Source organism: Cyphomyrmex costatus, unplaced genomic scaffold, assembly GCF_001594065.2.
Source record: "Cyphomyrmex costatus isolate MS0001 unplaced genomic scaffold, Ccosl1.0 scaffold23, whole genome shotgun sequence".
Classification (NCBI taxonomy): Eukaryota; Metazoa; Arthropoda; class Insecta; order Hymenoptera; family Formicidae; genus Cyphomyrmex; species Cyphomyrmex costatus.
In genome coordinates, this window is record NW_017276368.1 from 2,575,947 (window position 1) to 2,597,663 (window position 21,717).

A 21,717-nucleotide genomic window follows, 5' to 3' on the forward strand; every position below is an offset into this window, starting at 1 on the left:
AAGCCGAGAGAAAGTAAATTGAGAGAATTGGACAAAATGAATTAATTTTCTGACGATAATTTTGTGTGTATTATATTGCACATATTCCATAAACAAAACGAAATGCTGGATTTTACTTCGAAACGAGATCAAGCACGTCTCGTACATGACAGAGTGGCTGACATTCGATTGTGTGACCAGTGCTCGGATTATTCCAAGAGCTACCCACGTCATTTCTTATTTGATGTTCGAATATGTGTAGAATTTTGATATCGAGTTCGCATAGCGTACGTTTGATAAGTTTTATCATATCGAATTTGACAACATAGAAAAATATGAGAAAATGGGTTACGAAAGAGAAAGTGAAAATTGAGAAAGTGAAAAAGACTCGTTCACACGTATATGTACACGTTTGCTTGGAGCCTAGTCTCTATAACTTAAGTTCTTATAAAGTCTTACACGTAATCTGTTCTCTTATCCAAATTATGAAAGAAATGACAAAACGTCTTTTTAATTTAGCATGTGATACAATAATTAACACAATAATTATTATATTGAAACATATCGATCGATACGATTATGTCGAACTTTGTTATTTATTATTCATAAAATAAATATTCTGTTTTCTCAATTTGTGTTACAATTATTTAAGCAGAAACTCGTTGATCAATCTTCAATTAAACTAAATCGGTTTACCTACTGGAGAAAATTAATTCTAATTCTCCGTTAACTATACATAAGCTCGCGCTACACATGGTCGTCTTAATTGCTATATATACATATAGGCTAGGTATAAAGAATATGCTGTTTGTCAAAATATTGCGTACTCGCAGTATAAATATGAGACAAATCTGCTTCGTCGAGTCGTCTTTTTGTACGTTGTCATCGCATTGTCATCGTCTTTACCAATATCACTAACGGACGAATACTTCGAATTTGTCCTGATAAGGTTTATGGTGACGATAATTGCGTATCTCGTTTGATCGTAATTAAGGCACCATCGATAACGCGATCAGTAGACTCAATAGGTACAGAACAGGACTCTGCTCTTGGATCTTAGATGATCCGGCAGCATCGTACACGTCCGGACCACTCCAATCGTCACTATCATCCAGACACTCAAACTCGCAGCAACGTTCACCCACGCGGAACCTTTTACATTTCTGCGAAACAATATGAGATTACATTTATTTTTATATGTTTGTAATAAGGCTCAATAAATATAAAAATAATGAAAAAGAAAAATGGCTACGAGCCAAAAAATTCGTTAAAATATACATTTATTTGTAAATAAAAATTATCATTTGGTTAAAATTACGTAGTTTAATTAAAAAACAGACGTTTCGACCTCTATTAGGTCATTATCAATGTTATTATACAAAGATCGCAAGTTGGTAACAAATGTTCGAAAATTATAGAATTATAAAATTACATAAAAAAATATAAAAAACATGTATAAAAATGTGTGTGCAGTCTCACTCGCATATAGTTTGAAAACGTATAGAATTTGGCAAACTAGTAAGAATCCAAAAACAATGCAATTCGTCTATAGTTATAATAAATGTAGTTTGTGAAAGCGTGTAATAATTGTTTATAAATAAAGTTATAAATTATATAATTGTCATCGTTGTTATAGAACAATGCGATGAGAGCCAAGTTTAAGATGTTACACGTATATATGTATGTATAAAGGTATAGAAAGTAGAAACAATTCATTCTAATTTCTATACCTTTAACGTGTAACATCTTAAACTTGGCTCTCATCGCATTATTCTAACAACGGACAATTTTATAATTTATAACTTTATTTATAAACAATTATTACATGCTTTCACAAACTACATTTATAACTAGATGAATTGCATTGTTTTTGGATTCTTACTAGTTTGCCGAATTGTATACGACTTCAAACTATGCGAATGAGATTGTACACACATTTTCATATATATTTTTTTATGTAATTTTATAATTCTATAATTTTCGAACATTTGTTACCAACTTGCGATCTTTGTATAATAACATATTGATAATGACCTAATATAGAGGTCGAAACGTCTGTTATCTGTTTTCTAATTAAACTACGTAATTTTAACCAAATGACAATTTTTATTTACAAACAAATGTATATTTTAACGAATTTTTTGGCTTGTAGCCCTTCTTCTTTTTCATTATATATAAATTTAGATTATATACTTTTAAGGTATATTAATAATAATATTGTTATAGTAAAAATTTCTCCCACACTATTTCTTCACTTTATTTTTAGTACAGAAAAAACAATTAAAAATATTTTTACTTTAGAAAATTATTTTATAAAAATCAAATTTGACGAGAAACATTGTAACACTATGTCAAAATAATGTTACATTATTTTCCTTTTGTTGTGCGGGGATCATTCGTGTCCATCTCATTTTTAATAGTTCTTATTCCTCGAGTGTATACCCGCGTAATTTTTTAACTTTTTCAAATTTTTTTCAAATGATTACGCGTAGCCGAATAATTTAATAGAAACCTTAAAGAACATGGGTGAAGCATTTTAAGATGTAAGCCTTAAATTTGGATTGGACACAAGTGATCACATCCGCATATATATATATATATATGTGTTCCGTTGCAGGATTAATATTGTTCAATATTATCGACGTAAATATATATATTTATTTCATTGTGGTTTTCAGCGGTTGTCTCCTCTTGAGAGAGAACTCTATATATATATATATATATATATGTATAACATAACCGATTGCGCTTATTACGGCATATAACGGTACCACGATCATCATTAAGTGCGTGTAATATGGAACTTAATTTGTGTTGATTAGACGACCGCGCGGTGCATGTATGACATTGATTTTAATCAGCGAAATGGATATATAGAGAGTATAATTTAAAAAACGCGCAGTTAAAGCGATAAATGCTATATGTACATGCACGTAAATCGCAAGGTCGCCGCAACTCACTCGCAAAACGCAATTCATTTATGAAACTACGTCAGTTATTTCTTTTTCTTTCCTATTCTTAATTCTTCTTTGTCGTATTGCCTCATGTTCATGTTACATCATGTCCGAGGCTTTGTAATTTCAAAACTGTCTTTTATCACTCTAGTAATAAAATTAAGTACCTTTTAGACGAAAATGTTTAATGAGCTATTGTCTTATTTCGCGGTAATTAAAAAAGAAAGCGAGAACCACTATCAGTCAAAAAATTTAAGTAAATGAAATAAAATTAAGACACGCAATTAACTTACACAAGTATGCCATAACTTTTAAAATATACTCCTCAATTCCGAGCTAAAAAAAACACAGAATGCAAACGAGTAATGTAACAAAAGATATATAGAAAATTTGATCCAAGAGAGAGAGAGAGAGAGAGAGAGAGAGAAGATACGAATTCGAATTACTCGTATAGATATACATATTCTTTGTATTCTCGAATACTCACATATGGTGGCGTACAATAAATAGCTTGACACCACATAGGCTCGGAATGATAGCAGACGCAGAGACTGCAAACTGCAGGCCCTGGTACGTAGAGGAGACCGTGTTTGACAGTACCACCCTGAAAATCCGTACAATTTTCCTCCAGAGCGTCTGAAATAATTTATTACATCGCAAATTAACAGTTATATATGGTATAATTCAATTTTCGTAACCATATGTCACATACATTGAACGTATATAGAAACTTGGAAACTCTATTTGAAAATGAGTGTGATATCGACGAAATTTAGTTTAGAAGTGACATAAAAATTTTTTTAACCATTTACGCGTGAAACTTGCAATATTTAAATAACATATACATATATCAACCTTTCTTTAATAAATAGGATTGTTTAATATCAATAAAGGTAAATATGTAGATAAAAAACAAATTAATTTAAGCAGTAAGGTAAAACAATATATCTGACTAAAGTAACAAACATAAAAATATCAGGAGACGCGGTAGTGTCTCCGGCCAAGTTCAAAAACTGAAAGACACACTATACAAAAGTCTCTTATCCCGAGCCACCAAAGTCCATTTTTGGGAGGTGCATAACTACTAAAATATAAAAAGTTTTAAATCAAACGTTATATGTTCTGAAAGGCGGCACGAGTAATTTGAGCTACAAAAATTTTAAATCGATCAAGCCGTTCTGGAGATACAAGAACGGTCGAAAAGTGGTGATTTTAATGAAAAATTAAGAAATGTCTCCTTCTTCTCCTTCTCCTTCTTCTCTGTCCGCATTCAAGGCCGTATTAAAACTTTTTAACATCTTGTCTCACTTTTCACTCGTACCTCCACCATCTTCGACCCACCGGACCTCCTCCCCCGCCCCTCCCCCTTCCCCACCACCCCCCTCTTTTTGCCGTATTTAACTCTCTTTCGTTATATAATATTTTAATTTAAATCATTTTTTTATAATCTGTGATATATTTGTACTCTAAAAAGTAAATGATATCCTAAAAAAATCATATCATAAAAATGAAAAGTTCAAGCCATATATATGTACAAAAAAGGATACTCAAAAATTAAACCTTTGTTTAATAATGTATAATTCTCTTCGGGAAAATAATTCACAATTACGTTTTAGATTTCTTTGAATAATGTAAAATTTAATAATAATAGAATGATCGTATGTTATTCTTATAAATTAAATTAAACGCGCAGTTTATATATATAATTGTTTGTGAATACTACTCTCATATATATTTAAAAATACTAAAAATGATAAAATTGAAGAGTATATACACTGGACAGTATTTTTTTTGTAGACACTTTATTATCCAGATGCAGAGGTCTGATCCGCGTGCGTGCGTGCGTGCGTGCGTGCACGCGCGCTCGTCAAAACGATCAATTACTACGTTGAAGTAAATTTTTCTTTAACACGATATCCACTGGTTATCCAGCTGGTTATTTGCGTACAAAATTTCAAATTATAATTTGATCGTTCTCTTCCCGAGAAAGTACGTCACGTAAAATCCTGAAACAAATATTTAAAAAAAAGCCACTGGACGCAATATTAACATCTCAAATTCTTTTTAACTGGGCTAGAATACATTACAAGAACATAAGGATTTTTTATTTTAAGAAAATTGATCATGAGAAGATAAGAAGAAAACTTAATAAGAGATTTAAAGCTGCGCAGTCTGTTCCGCAGCAATTCTAAGAATCATGGATTTATACTTGCGGGAGAAAATAAAGTATTCCAATGATATAAATGGAACACTATGATAGTTACGGGGAAGAAAGTGAAGGATAAAAAATTAAAAAATAAATTCTATGGTATCCATCCACGGCTCGCGCAGACTCACACACACACAAACGCGCGCGCATACACACATGAGAGGTAAGGGGACTCATATAAATGAAGTACCTCAAACGTGAGAGACAAGGGGACTCACGTGTAAATAGAGCACGCACGCCCGCCCTCACAGAAAGGATTTCTAATACGAAGGAAAAGAATGTTCTTAACGTACTACTTCATCTTAACTCAACCCTATACATTATAAAATTAAGATTATTTTAAAATAAAATCGATAATTTGATTCTACACCTTCGAATAAAATAAGATCTTATCTTGAAACAAGTATAACACGTATAAATTTAGAAATTTATATATTATTACATTTAGAATAAGTCTATCCAGTTATACATATACGCGATGCTACGTAACATCAAAGCAGCGAAGCTCTCGTGATGTAGCGCATTAGGCAGAGAGACGCGGAACGTTCGAGTCCCGACTGAGCTCAGTTTTTCGTAAAAATATAAATAAAATTTCTTCCGCAGGAATAAAATAAGAATGTTTAAATGAAGAAAATATTGTGTCAAACTGAAATTTTTCTAGTAAGAAAATTAATGAGCTAACATCAAGAATACTTTATTCTAAATTTTAGAATTTTTCATTTAAAATATTCTACTCTGAAAAATAAATATAATTGGCTCTATATCAATCTTATTTTATTCTAGATCTTGAAGTAATAGCATTGAATATATAGAAATATTTTCTGTGAGTGCGCACGCGGATCAGATCTCTACATCGTGCACGTTTATTCACGATATCGATAATTTTTCCAATGTCTTTTTTCATTTCAGACGCCATTTTGGGTCCGATATTTGGAATTTTCAAAAACGCCATATACGGCATCAAAAAGTAGACATTTCAAGGAAAATTTGAAGACCAAAAAAGGAATTTTATCTCAAAAATTGAAACGGGCGACCGATTTAACAGAGAACGCCCCATATATAGATACATACATATGTATTCGAACCATCAGTCTGAGGAAATAACCGCATTCAGAAAATAGATGTACACCCGGACTTCGAAACTTGACCGGAATTCATTGAACTTTAACGGACTTTGAGAAATTTAACAGATTTTTTAACACAGGTTGTATACACCGAAATTCAAAAGTGATTACCTATAGTTAAATTATTTCTATATGCCTATCGTACTTTGGCCTGTTACATATTAATTAGCTACTATTTGCTACTTGTTACTAATAAATAATACTAAAAGCTGGAATTATATTCTTTAAATACATGATCTTTTAGTGACGATTTTGTCTATATCGATTTTATATGATATTTTGCGACTTTGTCACTTACTTGTTTTCGTCGTCAGAAAGAAAAGGATGGACAGGTAGAATGTCCACATAAATATCTTGCTGACGGAAGGCCTCTTCATGATCCGCGGTATATTTACTTGAAAAAAGTGAGATGTATCGATAGATAGTCTCTCCACGGAGTGGTCGCAGAGAATGCCTTCGGCTACTGTCTCCTTTCGTGCACTGACAGCAACAGGAACATGTTGCCTACGCGCGAAAGAATCAGGGGATATACATTTGTCATCGCATTAGATTGATTAGATCAATCTTGCGTGGGCTTCACTTAATGAATCGTAACCGCGCGATAATTATCATCATCTCGGCCTTAAAGTCCGATTACGACGGAATTCATGACGCGCGCATATATAATTGCGCGAATTAGGAATTCGCGTGAAACGCAGAACAGTTCGATGACTATTTGAAATTATACACATGCGGAATATGATAGATGTACTGGAGGTATGTAAATGGCCCGGTGAATCGCGTTACATAATACAGGTATGATTTTAATTTTTAAATTATAATAACTTTATTCGCAATTCTCTCGTGATATATATAATAATTCCTATGTAAAGTACAAGTTATAATTTAGAATACTAATTATCAGGGAATGGAAGTAACTCGTTACTTGTAACGAAGTTACAGTTACAAGTTACTTTATTCGTGATATATATAATAATTCCTATGTAAAGTACAAGTTATAATTTAGAATACTAATTATTATACATCTTTTTACATTTTAGGTGTTATACACGCATGTGTGTACGAGAATAAATTTAACATTTTCCATTTATTGCTATCGATTGGAATTTTCTGGATGTTCGCGTTCGTTTGGAAATTGGGATTTCTTAAATTGGCAAGATTTTCTCTTTGCGAAAAAGAGTCGAGCTTCGCATTCAACTTTTTATTGACAATAAGCTTTTTTGTCAGTTTGCTTGAAAGGTATATATAAGACACGAGTCCATATTCGCGATCCATATAATCGACGATTTCGACGCAACGAAAATCTGCCAAAAGTATGCATATTATTTTATAAGAGATATGTAAACTGGCGTGAGGTGCCTATACCATATATATATAATATTCTTCAAGCAACTTGTTTGTCGTGCCAAAAAGTAAGGCATTGAAGCTGATAAATACCTATATAAATTTCAGTAAATATACTATATTCAATGCTGTAGATATTATACGTGCATGGGAACTTAGATCTTTCATATATCTATCATATATATATGAATGATAGAAAATATGAGATTGATTGGTGTAAAGCTTCTATTTTCTCGCAACAGAGAACTTATTGAAATTACAAGTGCGTTTTGTAGTTGGGTAAGGTCCGTAAGGTCACGCGTGAAATGTGCGAGTATAAAGTCTTTGTGAATCGATTGCATCGACATAACGCAGTTCTTCAAAGCTGACGCGCAATCTGCAGGATCCGTATGCAAAGACAAATTTTATCGTGCCACCACGTGCCACATCGTCCGTGCTTATAATACAATATGTATACATTATTATTACACATACACTATATATTTTTACACATTACTAAATAGTTTTTTACTTTTATATATATGTGTATAGAAAAGACAATATTATATAAAGAGAGAATTATTATAATCAATATAATATAATTAACAATATCTCTTTCCGGTTCTCTATTTAACGTACAAGAAAAAAAAGTTACAAAATTCAAATCGTAAGATATGTATCTATATAAAATTAAAACAATTAAAATTATGTTATGTGTTGTGATACATATTTTGTCACACAAGTATATTAAAAAATATTAGAATTCGTGACTATAGAGTTTACTTTCTTCAACATCATTTCTTTTCTGCAAATAAAAAATACTGGAAAATGAAATCCTATGCATCTACATATCTTCCAATTGCAATGTAATTGTGATGAGTTGATTAAATTTGCAAAGTCACCATGAAATCATTATTTAACAAAGTTAAAATTATATTAAAATTTCTGATTGCTACAAAAAATGTAAAACCTTTAAAAAGTATACACAAGTAGAATTTTGCCTCGTATGCGATAATTTCAAATTTATATACGTATATTGTAACACAAGTTTATTAAAGATTCTAAATAATAAAGAGTGTCTGTATATATTTATTTATTCTAATAGTAATGCTCGGTTTAAAATTTGCTTATGAATTGTGACCGCGACGCGATATAGTGATATTATAGTGTATTATATCGCGCGATCGTTATAATATATTGTAGAAGTGTGTAAAACCTATTTTATTTTCTCATCGACTCTTTTTAATGCATTAAACCATTAGGCATCTTAACTATATAAACGGTTCATTTACTAGATACGTATCTTTTAAAAATACTTTTTAGAAAAAAGAAGCAATGTGTAAATCGGATGAAATGGAAAAGCTTATATACTTGAATTGATAAGAAAGATATAGGTAGGTATATAAGGAATAAAGGAATATAAAATTTCAGAAACTGTGTGAAAATGCAGTTAACGACGCTCATATCCGGTACAGAATTACGCTCGTCGTTGAGTAAAGGGATGAGATGGGTCAAAAGCTGTAAGTGAACCGCGCTTTTCTAATCAGTCTACAGTTGATACAGCGGGACCAACTCTCAGGTTCACAACGGGTGGCGATCATCAGTTAAATCCGCATACTAATACACGTGCTACGGAAATAAGAGAGGGGGAAAAGAGTTGTGTATTACCTTTGTACTACATCGTTCCGCACCAATCGTCCGTTTTATATCGTTCGCTTCTCTAAGGTGCGTATTGCTGTTCCGCATGCACGTGCATGTATTCTTCCTTTTTTGGAAGGAAGGGTATGCACAAATAATTTTTTGACTAAATCAATGCCTATATCGAATTTGGATTTATTTCGCGAAAGGCGAGAAACCAGTCGTTTCAGATGACAAGATAGAGAAAGTATAAGAAAAAAAAAGAGAAGAAAAGAAAAGAAATGCAATCGAACGTGCCGACTGCGTGTTTGTAACAAAACCAACGCGATGCAGCGGTTGGGTGCTGAGAGCCACCGACCGACTGACTGAACTCTGTCGCAGTACAAGCCCTCTTATACGGGTCGATCGAATACGTTCGCGCATTACCCCTCTCTCTCTCTCTCTCTCTCTCGCTACGCTGCGACGAAGCCACTCCTATAGCAGGGTAACGTATATGCTACCACTATATCGTCGGCACCGCATCGTCGTCGCTGCCATCGTCTACAAAAAAAGCGCATTTGTTGCAGTTGCTGTGTCATAAGATCACGTTTTGCAATTTAAATTAAATTGCAATAACAAAATGATTGAAATTAATTTGGAGATACAAGTTGACTGTAAGATCATATAAGATTAGTTGGAATGAATAAAAATAATATAGGTCGAAATTTTTCTTTTAAAATAAAATATTACCCTGTTATATGTAACTATCAGTTACACTCTAATCTATACGTATTTCAGATAATGACATCGCGCGAATTAAATGGATAAAGAAAAGAAGCGCGCCTATCAGATTTTAAAATTAATATGTATCTAATATGTATACTGTAGAAGTATATAGAATCACACATGAATGAATGAAACTTGGCCAATTTGCCACGAGGAATGCCCACACGAGTTATACCTATCAGACGCGACCGACTTTGAAGGCAATCTCGAAGTACGTTCGGGATTACACACGTCTACGTGCGCGCGTGAGATATTTTCTTAACTTAAAATCAATTAAGTCAGTTGAATTATTCTAAAATTGAAAACGTAATAAATGTGTAGATAATTTTGATTATAGAATTTTAATTTTTTACGGTCCTGTGTGTGATAAACGCAGATATCACAGTTCACGCGGTCGATGAAATTAACTATTAATATTTCCGACATCGCAGTTACTGTATATAATAATTCTCTCAGATTTTCTCCACTGCAGTCATCTCTTCATCACTGCGTTTATTATACTCTTTCTTGCGCGTGATCACACACGCGATCGTACCTGACTGCACTCCACTTAACGCTTGTGCAGATTCAACCTGTTTTTAATAAGTCTGTGATACTATTAATTTCATCCGTTTCATTAACTTACTTTTGCCATAATAATTTCTTTTTACATCATGACTTTCGCGCGAGAATTATGGATCGTAAATTATACATATATAATAGTATTATGGCAAAATTAGACAAGGTGTGTAATGTTTTGTATTGCGCATTATAATATATGATACGTAGCATACACAACCATAATAAAAAATCGACTTTAAAGTCGCTAGCGCGACTTTCATTTCTCTATGAGGCGTATTTGCCGCGTAACCATAATTAAAAGTGATCAAAAGTGATTTGCTGTTGTGATTTTCGCATTTTACTGATCATATATGGGACTCGCCAGCTTAAGAGATTTGTTTGCGTTGCTTGAAATGAGTTACATACATATTCGGTTGCGTTGAAGAGAGAGAAAGCAGATCGAGTGTCTGACTCTATCATGGTAAATTATGAGAATGCGCGATCGCATCGCTATGGCAACCGTAGGATATTTTCGATATACCGTCTCTCATACCGTATTGTACCATATACATGTCGTTTCTTCGAGCTTGAAACGGCTCGTATTTCAAGCCTCACTATCCAACCGAAGGAATATAAGCAAAAAAAGAATAAAATTGGTCTTTGGGAAAGAGATTCTTTGATATCCTCCGACAATCTTTGGCTTTCGAGCAATTAAAAATCATGAACGACTGCCTGTCATTAAATGCGACAGCCGGACGAGTCGCTTACTTGGCACACGAAAAGGTAAGGGTAAATTCACGTAATTTGAAATTGAGTGCGTGCGGCTCGATCGGAGTGGTCTCAGCCATTTTTAGACGAGATCATAATCGAACGTGATGCTTAGACATTTTTGTACATTATTACATATGATTCAAAACTCGCAAAATAATTTGGCGCCAAGTGTACGGAAGGCACGTAAGAGAAATTGAAAACAAAAGTTTGTGTGATATCAAGTCATGAATCGATAAAAATATATATACATTTGACTTCATTATTCAGTCGATCATGATGACTATTAATTGGCAATTATATGTTATTGACCGATACGGCGCGTTGATTGAAAAAGATCTCTTAACTTTAAATTCCGGAAGTATCTGAGACATTAATTATTAATAGTGATCTCGCTAATAATGATACGTAAACAATTAAAATTACTCTACAAGTTGAGATATCGTTAAAATCAATGATGACATTCAAATTGTACGTAAGTATATTCTGATTAAAAGAGTAAATATATTGAATTTTGAATTTAATGATAAATATGTTGATTGTAAATCAGGAGGAGAAACGTGTACAAGAACGTCGGCGTCATCTCGTTTATCTTATCGCCGCTTTTTTACGAGAACAGGGGTGAGCAAAATTTATATTTGTATATAATATTTAATACTCTCAAAAACTATTCAAAATATCAATTAAACGTTAATGCAATTAAAATCGTGTGTTATCATACAAATATAAAAGAAATAATGCCATCGAGTGAGTGAATATTTGGTCAAAAGCTTTTATAACTTAAATAATAAAAACTCGAAAATTCCTATTCAATTATAAACGTACGTTTTAATATTTTACAACTATTAATCAATTTTATTGTATTAAATAATTCTAATTAATTTAAAAAGTACTGCAAACTTGACGTAATAGCATAAATAGTATAGTTATAAAACGAGAATTATGTATATGAATATCGATATTCTTCACAGTTACTCCAGTACCGCGGAAAGTCTCTTCAAAGAAGCTCAACTCTCTCGAGATATTCACGTATGTGACAATATCGATCTCGAAACTATCATTCTCGAGTATACCGATTATTATTACGCCAAGTACAATAAGTATCCTAAGTTGTGTAAGAAGATTGAAGTTGGTAACGTAGCTTCAAATATGTAAGAAGTATAATTAATTGACTTTACTTGTATTTCCTAATTAATTGCGAGAGACGCCAATTTCTTTGCGATCGACTCGCAATAGATTCGATAAAACTGAAGCCACTTTATTTTTCATAACAGCAACAAAAGAGTAGAAAGAGTTTCAAGGATCTACTCAAAGCAAGATAATCGTATTACCGAGGAATGTAACAATACTGGCAAAAATAAAGTTGCACAAAAATATGCCACTTCCACATGGAATGAATTGAATCTTGGTATTACGGTTACACCGATTTTTCCCACAGAGAATGGTGATCGAGTCGTTTTGTCCGACGAAATATTCACCAGTAACGAAAAATCACTGAAACCTATCGATAACCTCTATCCACTTAGATCTGAACTAAAAGAAATTGCAGATATTATGTCACGAGTAAGAAACGAAAAAAATGCGATACATATTACAATTTTTATTTTATCAGAAATTACGTTTACTTTCTCTCTATGATAAAGTATATCAGCTTTCGTTACAATATAAATCCATATCGTGTTAAAGGAAAATATTATTATTATTACATATAAATATAATTACCATCTATCATGTGTAGGGCAAGAAAACAAACAAAATGCAAAAATCTGAATTATATAACAATATTATATACATAATCAAGTAATATATAATTTGTAGGAAATAGTGCAACAAAATTTGAATGTTCATTGGGATGATGTGAAGGGATTGAAAGATTGCAAATTGTTATTAAAAGAAGCCATACTTTACCCCATGAAATATCCAAGTTTATTTAATAGGAGACTCGGTTCTTGCAAAGGCGTATTATTATATGGTCCGCCGGGAACTGGTATGTAATTATGAAATTATTTATCATTCATTGATAAATTGACGAGAAAACTCATCCTCAAACAGGTAAGACGATGCTTGCGAAAGCAGTCGCTACAGAGTGTCAAGCAACCTTCTTCAACATCACTTCCAGTTCAGTTATCAGCAAATGGAGAGGAGATTCAGAAAAATACATACGCGTATAAGTGTCAAAGGAGATCAAATATCTACGATTTATTTCCAGATATCTATTTTCACAATCGACAATGAATACTCTTTTACATTCACATCTAAAATTTAAAAGAAAAAGATGATAAAAATTAAAGAAATTATAATTGATAAATAAATAGTACAATTCTATAATTTTAGTATTATATTTTTTATAATCACAAAATTATTTATATATCATATTTATTATTCAATTATACCTTTTTTTCATTCTTGATACACAAGTTTTTATCAACATGAAATAATAATTTGCATTGTTATTATTAACTTGTAACAGGAACACATACTTAAAGAAGAATTTTATTCTGTGAAGTTTTCATTCTATTAAATGCATTATGCAGATAAAAGTTTTAAAACTACTCTCAGTACATAAAATTACTCTCAGGATCATTATTTATTGGCAAGTTTGAATACATCCAAACAGAATGGAATAAAATATTATTGATATTTGATTTAGGTGCTCACCGATCTTGCTAAACATTATGCACCAACGATAATCTTTATTGATGAAATCGACTGGACGACCACGAAAAACATAGATCATACCTCGAGTTCGGAACCTGCTAGAAGATTTCGAGCTGAACTTCTCGCCAGATTGGACGGTTTATTGTCAATGGAATATACGAATGTAGTATTATTAGCAGCTACAAATGTTCCATGGTAAGTGTAAGCAAAGTGTACAGAAAATAGCAAATTATCTTTACCAGGCAATTTTGAATTATTTTTGCATCATTTGGATTTTGTCACACGCACGCACGCATACATAGTGTATATATATATATATATATTTATTGATTCACACAAAAACATATATAAGATTATATATTTATTCTAGTTAATCTTTCTAATAAACTCTCACGAGATTGAATTCAAAATATTTATCTTTTAGGAATATAGACATAGCCTTATTGCGGCGTTTAGAAAAAAGGATTTTTGTGGACCTACCCGAAGAAGCTAGTCGATTAGAAATATTGCAATCTTATGTGCGCGATGATCTGTATAATTCGCCGGAAATACTCAAACTTGCGCAAGAAACCGAAGGGTATTCTTGCGCAGATTTGAAATTGCTCTGCAAGGAGGCATGGATCAATCAATTGCGGCCCATTTGGGCAAATCTCGAAGCTAAAACAATTTCCGTGAATAATATTCAAAATGATGGTTTAATTAGTGCGATTAATCATATTGCGCTTGCTAAAGTCAAGGTAAAACCCATTACCAAACATATAAACGCACAATATATGGAATGGCATGAAGAATTTGGTTTTTCAAAATAAGAAAAGATAATGAAGTAGTTGTTCTATCAGACAAGTTATTATAACACAAAACAAATATGTATATCCATGAAATAATGTAAATTAATTTTTTTTGTAAAATAATATTTCGTAAATACGTTTAAAATATTTGTAAAATTTATACCAGCTGTTTATATACATTATAATGCTATATACATTTTACTGTAATTGTAATATAATTAAATATTATATTCTGAAATTAATAAAAATATAAGACATAAGTATGTATATATGCGCGCGTGTATTTGCAAAGCATATAAAAAAATAATATATAAATTTTACAAATATATAATATTTTGTATGGACGTATACGCGCGCTTGCGTGCAAACACACAGTGTATGTGTGTATAATTGTTTCTTTCATCAATGTTTTTTTAATTAATTTTTCATAATCTAAAAATATTCTGTAAAATAAGTCTGAAAGGTTTTAAATAGTTTAATAAAAGTTTGTTTATTAACATAATATGTAAATTGAAATATAGAAATTATATGCATGCTATGGGAAAGTAATTATTTTTATACAGGCTACTGACAGTTTCTTCTCTTATGCTGATTAATTTTTGCTTGCTTTAATCCGTGATAATAACCTATATAAAAAAATTTATGACATATATATATATATATATATATTAACATACATTATTTAAAAATATAAATGGCACAAAAATTATAAAAATATGTATATATTTTTTGTTAATAACTTTTGCTTTTTTTCTATAATTTTTCAAACTTTTCCGTCTCTTTTTTTATATTAAAATTAAACTTTATTCTTGAAAAATAACATTTAATAATATACTATTTGAATAAATACATATTTTTAACTAGTGATGTATACATTCGTGAGTGTGTGTGTGTGTATATATCTACACACACCCGCACGCACGCACGTACGCACATAAATTTATACAAATAGAGAATTTAAATTATGCTCGACGTATGTTCTGTAAAAAGATTATAATTCCAAAAATATATTAAATATAAATTATTTAAAAAAATAATAGATACTTGTATTCTAAATTACCTGTGTGAAATCCACTTAGATACCATGACATCAACATACTAGACAATGCATCTGCATCAGTTTCGGGTAACCTATAAATGAAAGTCTTATAATATCACAATTGAAGAATTGTTTTCATCTCTGATTTGTCATTCTCACTTAGCCATTAACGGTGGTAAGGGTGGTGCGGGTGGCATTGCATCTATCGCTGGATTCAAATATTCAAGTCCAGGTATAACATTATGTTTAAATAATCTAGGATCCTCTGTATCACAATCCATTTTTTCACTATTAATTTGTTTGGAATCCCGCAGATTAGAATAAGTGGATGTATCAGAATCTATGATTTCTTCATTAGTTTTTTGTGCTGCATCCTTTTGTTGAGCGATTTGACTTTGTAATCCTTCAGATTCCAGAAGAGAATTTATTTCCACTTTTTCTGTATTCTGATATCCTGCAAATAATATAAATTATTGCTATAAAAATTATCCCATTAAAAATTACATTACTCCAATTAAAATATGAAATTAGGGCATATGAGAATGCTATAATTATTGTGTGAGCACTAAGGCTTTTACTTTATTATATCAATATTAAAAAATAACGATTTACATTCTTCCAAATTACTCTAATTGTATGTACTTTGTAAGTATCGTTATTTATCTTACATACACATGCACACGCACACATACGCACACACACGCGCGCGCACGAACACACACACACACACACACACACGTGCATGCAAGCGTATACATATATCTATATATGTACACATGCATTCACATGTTAAAACCTTATATATCTAACTAGTCTTAGTCATCATTAGTATTAGTGTACATAGTGATATATACACTGATTAACCAAGTGTTATTTAATATTATATATAATTATGATACAAGAATATTATAAAATTATATTAACATAAAATAGTTACCAACAAACTTCACTGTACACATGCCAGAATTTGGATGAATTTTTGATATAATGGCTTCATATACTTCTCCATCTACAGAGTATACAGCACGGCAAGGGGCACCAACAGTCCATTTCTACAATATAACGACCACATAAAAAAAAATATTTCTTATACATAAATATATATTTTTGATAAAACAAATATAATATACCTTTGAAGGTTTTTTAATATGATTTGAATGTTTTAAATTTGACAACTTGTGTTTTGTTTGCTGAGTTTGCATGTCTGTAGCAATACGTTTTGCTACTTCTTCCTTGACCAAATTTACAGCTCTATCATATGCTTGTATTAATGCAGTATCATCCCAGATATCTTCAACCTCACTATTCTATTGTCAGTATTTACATAATATTAACATACATTAATTTTTATTATATTATACAACTAAATTCTTATTATTACAATTTTTTTTATAATTCCTATATCCTGCTTCTGTATATAAATAATATAAACACACTGAGAGTTTGACAACCAAGTCAAGACTTCTATATTAACAAACTAGTTTTTTAAAATCAAGATCCCTGTATATTCTTGGAACGTATGGTTTTATGTATTTTATATCATCCTTAGCGTTTAAAATTAAAGGAATATTCAGAATATATTCATAGTAAAAAATGAGAAAACAAAATGTAGAAATTAAAAAGGGTTAAGCGCGTGTGTTGATAAAAATAAACGTAATCTCTGTTATTTTAAGTATTGTTTAAGTATTAAAAGGTTAAGCGTGTGTGTTGATAAAAGTAAAAGAAATCTCTATTACTTTAAGTATTGTTTAAGTATGAAAAGGACCTACATACATTTCCATTTCCTCTTACAAACAGCACACTTTTGTCCTCAGCCATTTTGTAACGAATAATCCAGGTAAAGATGCAATGGAAGGTAACCGTCTCAAAAATCGATTAAATTATACTCATTCGACGCGTTTTTCCATAAAACGAAAGATTCTGGCTGAAATAAGCGTCGCTCTGCCCCATGAACCGAGATATTAAACGTTAAAGTTGAAAATTATTGAGGTTAGGATATATGTCATGGTCACGTAACACTGCAATATGAGCATGCGCTGCGGTCACATTTTCATACTGGGTGCGTTTTTTTAGGGCTACGCACAATGGGAGAAATATTAGGAACAGATATTAAATATAAGAATTTTAACCTATCAGAACTGTGTACTGTGGAATGTGCGCTGACAGGTTAAAATTCTTATATTTAAATCTGTTCCTAATATTTCTCCTATTGTGCGCAGCCTTAGGCCGGAATCAGACTACGCATTGAAAATTGAGATTAAAGATTAAAAATTGAAATTTGACCAATGAGAATAAAAAAATTTTTGCTCTTATTATTTTGATTGGCCAAATTTTAATCTTTCAATCCTTAATCTCACTGTTCAATGCCTAGTCTGATTCCGGCCTTAGGCCGGAATCAAACTATAGGTCTGTTCTTTATTGCTGAACTTTTGCACCAGTTCATCTTTTTTCCTTTTCCCTTCTCCTGGAGAGAAAAGGAAGAAAGATGAACTAGTGCAAAAGTTCAGCAATAAAGAACAGACCTTATGCATTGAAGATTGAGATTAAAAATTGAAATTTGACCAATGAGGATAAAGGAATTTTAGCTCCTATTATTTTGATTAGCCAAAATTTAAATTTTCAATCTTCAAACTCAATCTTTAATGCGTAGTCTGATTCCTTACATGCAGCATAAGGGTCTGCGCACAATGGAGGAACAGATATTAGATATTAAAATATTAACCTATCAGAATCGTGTATTTCGGTGTAACTGGTATCTGGATAGGTTAATATTTTAATATCTAATATCTGTTCCTCCATTGTGCGCAGACCCTAACTTGCGTAAGCGTAATGGGCCTTCTACAATAACCCATAAGGCTGAAATCACACGGTACGGAATAGAACTGCGGAATAGAGAGTGCGTCATTCAGGCAACCAATCAGTGCTAGAAAGCAAAATGCGGAATAACGCTGATTGGTTGCTTCAATGACGCACTCTTTATTCCGCAGTTCTATTCCGCATCGTGTGATTTCAGCCTAAGAGCCCTAAGAGTGCAGTAGAACCAATCACGAGATTCTCTAGAAACGCGAAATGTTCGTTATTGGTTCTATTCTCGTTCCGCGTTACGCTATTCCGCTGCATGGGTTTGCACCCTAAAGGTTGATTTATACTGGCCGTAAACTGTTAACTTATGCCGTAATCTGTAAAAATTGACCAATCACAGTCGAATGAGAGGAGAATAATCGATTATAATTGGTCAATTTTTACAGATTACAGCATAAGTTAACAGATTACGGCCAGTATAATCCAACCTTAATAGTATAGTTCAGTGACTAAATTCACGAGCGCTGCGAGCGTCGAGAATCGGAAACTGAACTCGAAACCTAAAATGTGGGTCCACTTTTATTTTACGGAGTGCAGTCTCCTTATATCTTATTTCCTGGTCCTTTACATTTTTTGTTGATTTCATATCAAGAGTCCTTTTATTCAAATTTATATATAACATATATAGTATACTATATATTCTTATATCGTGATTTGCGCTATTGAACTAAAAGTGACACAAATAAAAGCTCCAAACGTAAGAAAATTTTATTATAAATTCCCTTCTGCTACCTCTCTCTCTCTCTCTCTCTCTCTAGATAACATGTGCATAGAGCATAACGATAATTATAGTAAAACACACTCGTGTTGATTAATAAAAATAGAAATAATAACTCTATATATAAATTATTCTGTGCAAAACAAAACATAGGGGTATATATATATATATATATCTCATATATACATACATACATGCATATACATTAAAGAGATATTCAGCTCTCAAAAATTAAATCTATGCCTTTGTTATTGCCACAACTAGGAAAGTCAATCGGTACGAGCGGCAAGTTTCCCTGGAGACCTACTCTCATTAAGAATTGCATTCCAGGCCCGAGTAACGGAGGATATACAGCAGTACTTCTCGCTTCCCACAGCCAATAGCCTGACAAGCAGTCATAGTTAAATTAAGTTTACTATAACTTACAAATAGAATACATACGCATGACGTACTCCCCTCCCCCCCTCCTTACGATACTTAACAAAATATTTTTACCTAAATTGTCGGTGTAAAAACGAAGAATAACATATCCTTTATTTGGTACGACAAAGGTATCTTTTTGCACTGGATTCACAAGATTTCGATGTATCTTTCCATTAAGGTCCAAAGATATAATATCGTTTTTGGTAAGAGGTTGCTCAAAACTTTCTCGAGCAACAACACTGGCATTATAACCATGTAAATGAAACGTATAGGATGCATTGCCTCCAAAGCCTAGGAGAGATACGATTTCTATACATTTACTGGCTTTACTAATGTTTGACAGTGGTAAATTTCCAATTTGTTACATTTATCGGATACGTATTTTCTTATGATACATTATATCTTTTTATTAAAATAAGAAAACGTCGACTATCTCAAAGGTTGGATTACCCGAACAATAATTACCTTTATTTATTAATATAATTTCGATTGTTTTTCGAGGTGGAACTTGGAATAGTTGCAAACACTCGCAAAATAACGGTGTATCAGCACATCCGCTAGAGCGTTTATTGAGGGTACAAATCGATTTCTCCAAAATATTTTCTGGTTGTGATAATATCGGAGATGGCGGATACTTGAAAGACATGCCATTAATCTGCGGTATCCTTATCGCGTCTTTCTTTAAGCCTGAAATTTTCCTTGAGTTATAATAATGACAAAAATATTATTATAGTTTTTTTTTATAGAAAACAAATATGTTTCAGTAGGTATATAGTTGGCACTTATATATATCTACATATATATATATCATTATATTTCTTAATTCTTCCTAGTTTTAATCCTCTTTTTGCATCTAATCTAAAGTATCGCATCATTAGCCACTGTTTCATTTTTGAAATACAATGAAAATGTTTTTTAATTTTTAAAAATGATTTTCAATGATAAACGAATTTTCTTACTCAAGTAAGCTGGATAATATCTCGATATATAAAAGTTGTAGGAATTGTCCGTCATTTCATCTGTAAGAAATGAGAAAGTGTTTGCATCGAAGGGCACATAGATCGTTTCATCCGCCTTTTCCTCCAATTGCGATAATTTTGCATTCTTTAGATCCAAAGAACAAATGACATTTTTGAATATTCTATGACAGTGATGGCCATTTTCCGCGATTTTAAATGATCGTTCATCGAAGTTATTAGTGTTTGTAGTCCTTATTGTGTATGAATCAAGGGCGGCACTTTCGTAAAAAATATATGCTTCTTGACGCAAATTGCGACATTCCCGAAGACCCTGAATATCGAGAGCGTACTTGCCGATTGCCTGTTCAGCCGTTAGAATACCATCAAGTCTCTCGCCTGAAAACAAATTCAATATTTAAGTAAATAATTAAGTAATTTATACAATATTCTTTTTGCGTTTTATTTCACATGCTGATTCTTTCATCGATGCGAAATTAATATTAATAATAAATTAATTAGAACTACTTGTTCCATCTTCGGACTGTGTGGTAAATTACCTACAAAATAAATAAAAGAGTAAAAGAGTAAGACAGTGAAAACTAATGTTTACCGAAAAGTAGAACCAGCTTTATTAATATTTCATCAAAAGTAATCGAACAAAATTTTTCCATAAAATTTTATCGACTATGATGGTAATCCTACAATGTGCTCTTTGTTTCCTGTTTCTTGTTGTTTATCTCTTGCCCACTCTGGCCTTTTTGACCAAAAGACAAGAGGGAAACAGCAAGAAACAGGAAACAAAGAGCACATTGTAGAATTACCATAAATTCTATCAAAACGAAGTGATTAAAGCGATTTAAAACCGAAGGTATCACATTATCACAATACCATTAGTATATACAGTTATAGTTTTATTGAACAAAAATGTACAAATCTCAACATTATATATATATATATATATATATATATA

The 21,717-nt window shown here is 31.8% G+C and overlaps 4 protein-coding genes across 6 annotated transcripts in view; 1 reads left to right on the forward strand and 3 right to left on the reverse strand.

Moving 5' to 3' along the window:
* Positions 1-968: 968 nt before the first annotated feature.
* Positions 969-9,450, reverse strand: LOC108773982 (uncharacterized). The gene is made up of 4 exons (XM_018539973.1): positions 9,258-9,450; positions 6,565-6,770; positions 3,421-3,569; positions 969-1,142 (listed from the first exon to the last, which is right to left on the reverse strand). Exons 2-4 carry the CDS (start codon positions 6,641-6,643, stop codon positions 969-971), a joined length of 402 nt encoding a protein of 133 aa, XP_018395475.1. The 5' UTR covers positions 6,644-6,770; positions 9,258-9,450.
* Positions 9,451-11,252: 1,802 nt separating this feature from the next.
* On the forward strand, positions 11,253-14,767 carry LOC108774057 (katanin p60 ATPase-containing subunit A-like 2). Its single transcript, XM_018540068.1, has 8 exons — positions 11,253-11,315; positions 11,851-11,921; positions 12,272-12,451; positions 12,575-12,863; positions 13,119-13,287; positions 13,353-13,465; positions 13,951-14,153; positions 14,383-14,767. Exons 1-8 carry the CDS (start codon positions 11,253-11,255, stop codon positions 14,765-14,767), a joined length of 1,473 nt encoding a protein of 490 aa, XP_018395570.1.
* A 515-nt stretch (positions 14,768-15,282) lies between these two features.
* Positions 15,283-17,813, reverse strand: Smn (survival motor neuron). Of its 3 annotated transcripts, none has more exons than XM_018540057.1 (6): positions 17,559-17,813; positions 16,916-17,092; positions 16,723-16,837; positions 15,945-16,239; positions 15,807-15,877; positions 15,283-15,372 (listed from the first exon to the last, which is right to left on the reverse strand). In XM_018540057.1, exons 1-6 carry the CDS (start codon positions 17,601-17,603, stop codon positions 15,311-15,313), a joined length of 765 nt encoding a protein of 254 aa, XP_018395559.1. In that variant the 5' UTR covers positions 17,604-17,813; the 3' UTR covers positions 15,283-15,310. The 3 variants fall into 3 exon arrangements, with proteins under 3 accessions (XP_018395559.1, XP_018395560.1, XP_018395561.1); XM_018540058.1 differs by having other exon boundaries at positions 17,555-17,597; XM_018540059.1 differs by having other exon boundaries at positions 15,298-15,372; positions 15,807-15,891.
* Positions 17,814-19,582: 1,769 nt separating this feature from the next.
* The window catches only part of LOC108773983 (uncharacterized), a 12,602-nt gene continuing 10,467 nt past the window's right edge, over positions 19,583-21,717 (reverse strand). The window contains exons 8-11 of the mRNA XM_018539974.1: positions 20,748-21,143; positions 20,254-20,475; positions 19,861-20,079; positions 19,583-19,749 (exon numbers count right to left, since the gene is read on the reverse strand). Coding sequence (XP_018395476.1) covers positions 19,583-19,749; positions 19,861-20,079; positions 20,254-20,475; positions 20,748-21,143 — 1,004 coding nt within the window. The remainder of the gene's footprint in view (positions 19,750-19,860; positions 20,080-20,253; positions 20,476-20,747; positions 21,144-21,717) is intronic.

Bases quoted from the DNA above. Each gene is read 5' to 3' on its own strand.
- LOC108774057 (XM_018540068.1), top strand. From the start codon at position 11,253: ATGAACGACTGCCTGTCATTAAATGCGACAGCCGGACGAGTCGCTTAC. The intron at 12,452-12,574 runs GTAAGAAGTATA...TTTTCATAACAG, and splicing joins GGTAACGTAGCTTCAAATAT to CAACAAAAGAGTAGAAAGAG. The intron at 13,466-13,950 runs GTATAAGTGTCA...TATTTGATTTAG, and splicing joins ATTCAGAAAAATACATACGC to GTGCTCACCGATCTTGCTAA.
- Smn (XM_018540057.1), bottom strand. From the start codon at position 17,603: ATGGCTGAGGACAAAAGTGTGCTGTTTGTAAGAGGAAATGGAAAT. The intron at 17,093-17,558 runs GTATGTAGGTCC...TACTGACAATAG, and splicing joins TTGTAAGAGGAAATGGAAAT to AATAGTGAGGTTGAAGATAT. The intron at 16,838-16,915 runs GTATATTATATT...GTTATATTGTAG, and splicing joins ATATTAAAAAACCTTCAAAG to AAATGGACTGTTGGTGCCCC.
- LOC108773982 (XM_018539973.1), bottom strand. From the start codon at position 6,643: ATGAAGAGGCCTTCCGTCAGCAAGATATTTATGTGGACATTCTACCTG. The intron at 3,570-6,564 runs GTAAGTGACAAA...AAATTATTTCAG, and splicing joins CTTTCTGACGACGAAAACAA to ACGCTCTGGAGGAAAATTGT. The intron at 1,143-3,420 runs GTGAGTATTCGA...ATTGTTTCGCAG, and splicing joins TTTATTGTACGCCACCATAT to AAATGTAAAAGGTTCCGCGT.